General features: G+C 38.7%; 1 protein-coding gene across 1 annotated transcript in view; it reads left to right on the top strand.

Annotated features, from left to right (window-relative positions):
• Positions 1-1,770: 1,770 nt before the first annotated feature.
• Positions 1,771-8,717, top strand: part of GPR158 (G protein-coupled receptor 158) — a gene marked incomplete at its 5' end in the record, with an annotated part of 8,797 nt that continues 1,850 nt past the window's right edge. The window contains 3 exons of the mRNA XM_010143947.1: positions 1,771-1,919; positions 5,889-5,994; positions 8,123-8,269. Of these exons, the coding sequence (XP_010142249.1) occupies positions 1,771-1,919; positions 5,889-5,994; positions 8,123-8,269 (402 nt within the window). The remainder of the gene's footprint in view (positions 1,920-5,888; positions 5,995-8,122; positions 8,270-8,717) is intronic.

The following is an 8,717-nucleotide window of genomic DNA, read 5'->3' as shown; positions in this document are numbered from 1 at the left end:
GCTGAACCATATTAATAAGAAGAGATTCCATAGAACATAGGACAGTATGATACAGTGATTTTGGTTATAGCAAACCAAATCTAACCTCTCTCTCCTTTTCATGTTCTTCTACATCACCACATTTCAGATGCTGTGTTCAGCTTTAGGCCCTCAGTACAACAAGGACATTGATGTGCCTGGAGCATGTCTAAAGAAAGGCAATGAAACTGGTGAAGGGTCTAGAGAACAAGTCGTATGAGGAGCGGCTGAGGGGACTGGGGTTGTTTCATCGGTCTGTTCTCCTAGTAACAAGCAGTAGGATGAGAAGAAATGGCTTTAGGTGTCACCAGGGGAGGTTTAGGCTGGATATTAGAAAAAAATTCTTTACAGAAAGGGTTGTGAAGAGTTGGAACAGGCTGCCCAGGGAGGTGGTGGGGTCCCCGTCCCTGAAGGTATTTAAAAGATGTGTAGATGTGGTACTGAGGTACATGGCTTAGAGGTGACCTGGCAGAGCTGAGTTAATGGTTGGACTTGATGATCTTAATGATCTCTACCAGCCAAAATGATTCTGTAATTGAAAGTGGAGGAACCAAAGGACCTGTTCTCATGAGGTATCCCGTGCAGGTGTTTTATTTGCATCTGTTGCTAATGGCAGGGTTCACAAGCATCTGTGTCCTCATTTAAACCAGACCAGTAATGATTTGCTGATCAATGCCATAGGGTGATATCACAGATCACCACTTCTTTTTACAGTATAGTAACATGTATTGACAGTAAGTATGAAAAAGAAGTATTTTCTATTATACTACATTTTCAATTTTTTCTGCAAACATTCAAGGCAAAAGCAGTGTGTGAGTAACAACAGGATCACGCTCAGTTTCTGGAGCTTGTCCAGAGCAGTGCCGGCATTACAGGTGTTTATCATGGAATTACATGTTGCTGCACAGGCTCACCACTTCTAGCCATCACAACCTCAGACTGCAAGGCAAGAGGCTCAGATGCCAGCTTTGCTCATAACTACATAGCAGAGCCCTGAAGGAGAGGTTTTTCAAGATAGGTATGAAATTATTTCATTTGTATCAAGGGCAAAATGATGTCACAGCAGATTGTCTACTGGAAACTGAAGTCAGAGTGCTGCTGGGCACAGAGAAGTTAGCTCTAACAGGATAGTTTAAGCTGATCCTGACCCTTTACTACTCCTTTCTTCCTTTACTTATTTTTTTCCTAGCGGAGAGAAACACATCATTTGTTATATTTACATTAGGCCTCCAGAAATTACTCAACATGTTATGGGCACTAGCAGAGTTAACTATCATGAACAGGAATTTTTTTAACCCAAAATATACTGTCATATCTGAGTTATAAACCTTTGAAGTGAAACTGTTGTCTTAAAAAGCTTGCAGTCTAGTAGCAGCACCAGTATCTGCCTCTCTAACAAGAACCAAAGCTACAAATAAAAAATCTTGTTATTTTAAGTGATGTCACATTTCTCTAGCACCAGTCTGAAAAAGAAGCAAGACATTATTAGACATTATCTTAAAGTTTGTCAGTTGAAAAACTGAAACACCAGGGAGGGAAAGGTTCCTGATCTGGAAAAAAAGTGTGTAAAATGAAAACCAAATGCATCATGTGCAGTAACAGTATCTGAAAGATTTTGAATGCCTATGTGTATACATGTATGAGTATATACTGTCTTTGCATAGATACTCACACGTACAGAAAATACTACAGTACTTCAAATTTCCTTCCTTTTTAATATATAAAACTAATTGCAAATTATTTCTTTTTGTTCTTCTCACAGCTGAATTTTTATTCCTCTTGTGGGGTGTTTATCTCTGCTATGCAGTGCGGACAGTCCCATCAGCATTTCACGAGCCACGTTATATGGCTGTTGCAGTTCACAATGAGCTCATTATCTCTGCTATATTCCATACAATTAGGCAAGTGATTTGTAGATCTACTAATTAACTGTCAATCTTTCAGGTTTCATGTGCTGTAGCTTAAAGTGGGTGAACGGGATAGGATGCTTAATGGAAGGTCTCACACGTAGTGAATTCTGCTATTTAAGTGATTACTAAACTTAAAACTCTTCCTATAGGATTCAAGAATATGTACAATCAGCTTGTTAATTGTATAATTAGGTGTTTTTCCCCAGTATTTCTAGCTGATACATTTTTGGATCAAAATTCAGTATATATGATAAATTAGATCTAGCAAAACTACTGTCTGTCCTCAGTCATCTGCATGTTGCTCACTGGTTTGTATCCCTAGAAAAAAAAAAAAGCAGGTAAGAATTTTGGTTTATATGAACTTTTCCTAGTGGCACGGTGCAGTTGTATGTTAAGATAATTACACTGTTTTGTGCTTGAAGCAGAGTGTTTTATATGCTGACATAAACAATTGTTGCGTATGTGATGCTGTAACAGTAATATAAAGCACACGTTTCTTTAAGTTTATAATGAGCTCTATATTTCATACTTGTAAATTATTAGAATAGTAACAAATAAATAAGGGTCTTTGCCAGAGCAACATGAAAATTAATATATATGCTACAGAGTACCCTGTAAAAATGAATTGGTCCTAGAAAATCAAAAATAGCAAGACATCATCAATTTCATCTCATGCTGTAAGAGGGTCTTAGGACTTTCTTATGGCATTCTCATGTCTTCCTTTGCCTCCTGACAGGCCTTATCGAATAATTTTTTTTTCTTTTTTTAACATCGCTCCATTGGCAGTCTTCAAATACTCTTCTCTGTTCCTTGGTCTGTCTTGGAATTCACGTTTCTCTCTGCTTTCTTGATGTTGTTTTCATGAGGCATAATTTTTTTCCTGAGTAGACATCAACAAAGCAAATATTTTCTCTCTATTCCTTCCAGATGCTCTTTTCCCTTATCGTTGTTAAAAAGTTTGCTGCACTTTTCAGGCTTGCAACATTTTTTCCTTCACCTTCTCTTAACGGCATATCTCAACATCCACATATTCTCAAAATCTTCTACAAAAATGTTTAAAATCTGTATTCGAGAGAATCATGTTTCTTTTCGTTGCAGTAGATATAAAATTAAGTTCTAATATTTTTGAATTTACTATAATCAATATGACAGCTTCTCAGTGAAAATTTCCCACCATGAATTAATGCTCCTAAACCATATTTTGGGCCATGTTAGGAAATACAGTGCAGTGCATTAGGAGAGCTATTATGTGAGCTGCAAGTTTCTTTTAACAATAGGACGGGATGAAAGTAATCTTATATTAAAGAGCAGGGAAAGGGGGAAAATGTGGCATTTTAATACATGCCTTATGAAGGAGACACAAAAGGATTAGGTCTTTCAGTTTATCCTATTGAGCATCCTGTTCCTTCAGCCTAAGGTCTGCTGATTTTGTTCTTTCTTTTTTAAAAAAATAAGTACATTTGCATTGATTCTTTGCCCTCTATCTGATACGCGATGGTTTGTTGAAGAAATACCATGTACTGTTTATGAATAGGAATTAATAAAATGCACTGAAAGTACACAGTCCCTCCTGAGATTATATCCACTTCTGTATACAAAGCTTTTAATCCAATGCCTTTGAAGTTCACATTTCCTTACTTTTTTTCTTTTTGTTCTTCTGTCTTCTCCACCAAGTTCTGGATGTAACTGAAAGAACAGAAATGTAAGGCTCAGATTTATATGACATATCTGAGTTGTCATGAAGTTGAAAGCACTGGAGCCTTGAAGGACACCTACTAATACAAGGCAGCCATCCAGTCTGAAAACTCCCAAGGCTCGTATAAGATTGATGTGAGCACTATATAAAACCTTGAACTCTTTGCATTTTGTTTTCCTTTAAAAGTATTATTCCCATTTCAGAAACAAAGGATTCTTGGTTATCTTCAGATCAGCATGGCATTCAATTCCTGCATTGCTCTTTCTCTTGTGTTACTGAGAAAAACAAAATTTTTATGGAAAAAATGTCATTCAAATAGAAACCCCATCTCTGCTAGGTCTGAATAGCTACTATAAACGCTATTCGGCTTTCAGGGCTGTGGCATGGATACCTTAATCAGACCAGGTTTCACACATAAAATAAACAAAAAGCCTTTGCAGAATTTGAGGATTGCAGCTGTTAAGGGTTAGCCAAATCTGGTTGGCATCACGACTTGAGATTTTTCTCAGGTCTCTGCCTGATGGATGTTGCCATTTGCAGGCCTAACAAAGGTGAGCACATCCACTGCAGTGCAGTCACACGCAACAGGTGGCTGGCCACATGGACCAGTGCAGGTCGGACACGTACAACCCGATCCCGCTCCTCCTCTGCAGCTGATCACATTCATTAATGAAAGGCGCACCATGTGCAGGTGCACATCTGTAGTGTTCACAAGCACACCACGTTCAAACACGAGCCCCGTCCTTAAGCCAGTCTAATATCCATCTTTGGGTTTGGGGACCCGTACCCAGTCATGGGTTTTTTCAGAGGCAGGTCTCCCACATGCAGGCTAGTCCAGCCTAAAGTTTGCTCGTGAATTGCCCATACACACATGTCCAGTGCATAGAGCAAGATCATGCAGGTATTAGGAGGAAGATTTAAAGAGAAAATAGGAGATATTGCAGTGATTTGGTACAGTACTCAGTCAGTGACAACTTTCTTATATGTCACTAGCCTCTTTTTCCCCCCTTTCTTTCATGTTTGTTCTTCTCCCACCTACCTTAGCTCCTCTCTGTCTCTGCCCCCAATTCTCCCTTAAATTACCTGTGAAGTTTGGCCATCTTTCAAATGACTCCCATTAACCACCTGTGAAATCTTGCCATCCCTCACAGCACTGTCTGTAACTTCTATTCACTTTTTGCTTTGTTATCTGTTATATCCAGCAGTTTCTCATGTTGTCTTCAAAAGTTCTGATGTTGTGCTCAGTTAGCCAAACCTCAGGCCTGAGCCTTCTCATATCCCTGCACACCTCACCAGCAACATCTCTGTAAGAAACAATTACAGTATTTTATTGTATTCATGAACTATGTCATTTACAGACTATTAAACAGGAAATTATGACTGTATTATTACAGCATCTAAGCCAAAGTTTCATGACAGACTTATTTCTGTTAACAAAAGCTTCTGCAAAATGTGCATCTGTGGACTTGGATAAGTTGCAAATGTCATTTCTATCTGAATGATTTTTGTAAGCCTGCAAATTGCAAGCCAGTGGTACATCCATTCATCCATTGCACTGCTTACCACTTCTGTCTTTGAGAGCTCACTAAAGCAGACAAGCTAAGCATGCTCCAGCTAGCTTTAACTGCAGCGCTTGTTCTACCTCTCTTAGAAAGCTCAGCAAGGAATTGCTTCATTTGGGAGGTTCAGCCACTCATTCCCTAGCATTCACAAGGCTCTTGGGCCCTGCAATACTGAGCTGGGCGTTCCTGCAATTAAGACCATTTCTCTGCTCCCCACTAAAATGCCTTTCAGTTCAGTTCTCTCTTCGCTGGCTTGTCAGCCACACTCTGTAGCTGTGATCTATGGACATCCTGTATTTTTGAAGTGCACTGCAATTTATCATAGTACATGTGCTTACTTAACCTCAAATCATCCATTCAGATCCTTAATATACGTAAACTACCATAACTCAGTTCAGGCAAGAAAAAACAGCTAAATAGAATGAGAATGATGGAGTAAGTTATATCCTTTGAGGTTTGTTGTTAGTTTTTATGTTTTGTTTTGGCTTGTTTTGCTGTTTGGGTTTTTTTTTCTCAGTTGTTTAGAAATTGTGATGTAAGTAAAGCATATGCATGTAATTTTTAGTCTGTATGCAAGCACTACAGAATAAAACCAGTTGTGTTTGGCCTTTCAATGAAAAGAATCCTAAGGAATATTTAAAATGTTAAATGTAACGCACTGGCAAAAAAGCAGTGAATTGCAACCCTGAATTCTATTTTCAGATTCATTCTCGCTTCAAGACTTCAGTCTGACTGGATGCTGATGCTGTTCTTTGCACACACACACCTGACTGTGACAGTCACTGTTGGGCTGCTTCTGATCCCTAAGGTATTGCAGTCTCCTGATTCTTTCCTTTTGCCAAGATCGAAGAATATAGATGTTGTCATGCAGAAGCAATGCTGCATAAAATTAGCAAGCAACTGGTAGAAAAGGGAGATACAAAATTCGGCTATGTTACCTAAAATGCTGTGTGTTTTTTATTTTAAGAAACCCTTATACATTTTTAAAGAGTCTTTCTTTCAGCTCTCAAAATTCCAGGGGTTTAAAGTACTTTAAATTTTGCTGTGATTAATCCAGGAAGGAAAGAATCCTGCCCAACAATGCTTATTTCAGGTGTTTGGGTGACCATGCTGCTACCAGAGATAGTTGAGATCAGACAGTTTAGGCAAGGGGTCAGAAAGACTAGGATGAACTGTTAAATGAAACTGGAATGAGGAGCTTGCACTAGCCATGAGATAGAGAGGTTGGGATTTAAACCGGGCAGTTGTTAGAGGCTGAAAAAGGAGCGCCCTTTGTGAGTTGGAGCCTGAGATGGACAGATACTGTGTGCCAAGACTTGGCCCATGATACAGAGCCAGGAACAGTGGTGGGTAAGAAGATGAGTGTGTGTGGGACACGAGAAGGTGGAGGACTACAGGAGACAGGGAAGAGAAGAGACAGAGCTCCAAGCACTGTGGCGTGCCTCCCTTCAGGCTCTGGGAGCTAAGCAACAATATGTCAGTCTCACCAGGGGCAGGAGAGAACTGCAGACAGCTCCACCTGTCTCTAGCACCAGTCCACAGGGTTTGAATGGAGCTTTCTTAGACAGTACCCCAGCAAAGCAAATTATTTTGTAACGACTTTTGGAAAGACTAATGGTATTAATCAAAAGTCAAGAGTCAAGGAAAACAGTGAAGGTGAAAGTTACACAGGAAGGAAAGACACTAAGCAGTTCAAATTGATACAACTTTCAAGGTAATGATGCTGCTATTCCTGTCTTTTGCCTGTATGTCAGAACAGAACTGTCAAATAAACATATATTTAACAGTCTTAACAAAGGGACACATTGACGCAGCCTTAATGCTGAATAACCTTGTTTTGTTTTAAATGACCTTTCTGGCCTTTACCAATATTACTATTTTCTATTTTATATTCATGTACTCTATTGCATATCTTCAAAGTTGTCTTTCTAGAAAATTTGTTGACCTTTCTGAAGCTGACACATAACTACTGACCAACATTTCCATTTTTACCTTGTTATCTGTGTAACACTAAACAGACTTTTCTTCCAGCATGACAAAAAATTCAGAGAATTAAGAGAAGCTTCACAAGGTTTAGTTCCATTAAACTAAGAAGAGAGAGATTGACTTGTCTCCTTTTTCTCCTTTTTTATTTGTTTTGGTTATTTTTTTTCCCTTTCTTTTTTAGCCACCTGTCTGTGCTTAGCCCATATCTGGGGCTAAACATGCTCTATCACCCCCAGCCAAGAAGGGAGGTCAGGAAGAGGAGAGGAGAGCCATGGGTTGAAGTGAAAATAGATTTAATGAAACTTCTAAACTAATATTAATGCCAACATAAAGTATACAAACCTTCCCCTCTACAATGAGCATGAGGTTTCTGGCCTGGGATACAACACAGGTAGCCCGCTCAGGTCAGCTGCCCTGGCTGACTCCAAACTGCTAACGGCCAGCAGACCACGGCAGCACTGTGATCCTGTCCCAGCAAAACCAGGTCACCACCTCATCTCTTCCTCTGCAGGGTTAGGATCTAGAATAAGAGAATTGCTTTCTGCAGGTTTATTCAATGGTATGGAGTAAAAAAATACAGTCTTATGGTTTTAGCAGCCTAATTGGAAATACTGGCTCAAAGTCTATTTCCAGACTAGTTTAATTTAAATGTAATTTAAACATGTTTCAAATAAGCATCTAAGTGGAGGGGTTTTTTCCTTATGCAAATCTATAAGATTTATCAAGTTACACCGTCATTTATAAGAGTTCCTTTCATACAATACTGATATTCTAAAGGACACTACTTATGCAAATGATGCCTGTAGCTAGTTTTTTTGAGTTCAGAAAGTCACATGAAATCCACAGAAGGATCACTGTGCCATAAAAACTGTTGATGTAAACTCATACAATGATGTTGAAGTAAACTTTTGCACTGATGGCAACATCTTTTTTATGAATACTTATTACAGTTTTCACATACAAGCAATAACCCAAGAGATGATATAGCTACAGAAGCTTATGAAGATGAACTTGATATGGGTCGGTCTGGATCCTATCTGAACAGCAGTATCAATTCAGCATGGAGTGAACATAGTTTGGATCCTGAAGATATTCGGGTATATATAACTCATTTAAATAGCATTTCTTTTCAAGAACGCCACTTTTCCTTACCAGTAAATGCTGAATTGCATCCGTTTGACTTTTTTTTTTGCAGATATCAGCTGAAACAGGCCAGCTTAGGTCTCTCAGTGATTGTGGTATCAGGTTATGTAATATCTCATGGAAAATATTTACTAGTATGAAGAAAAGCTGCATCATTAGTTGTAGTAAAAGTCATACTGGAGGCTAAAGAGGAGGAATCATCCACAGCAAGAGCTATTTATCAGTTTACCTAGGCTCTTTGAATTATCTTGAAGTGCAAACAGGATTTGGTGTCAGTACGATTCGTCATTTGTATGTAACATACATAACTATATTTAAGTATATAACATAAAAAACTACTTTATTCCTACCTCTACTTGATAAAAGGGCTTAGGTTCTCAGAATAAAGAATAGCTATAGGGT

This window comes from Buceros rhinoceros, unplaced genomic scaffold (assembly GCF_000710305.1).
Source record: "Buceros rhinoceros silvestris isolate BGI_N320 unplaced genomic scaffold, ASM71030v1 scaffold809, whole genome shotgun sequence".
Lineage (NCBI taxonomy): Eukaryota > Metazoa > Chordata > Aves > Bucerotiformes > Bucerotidae > Buceros > Buceros rhinoceros.
Note: the sequence above shows the minus strand (reverse complement) of the source record. Positions and strands in the feature narration are given on the sequence as shown.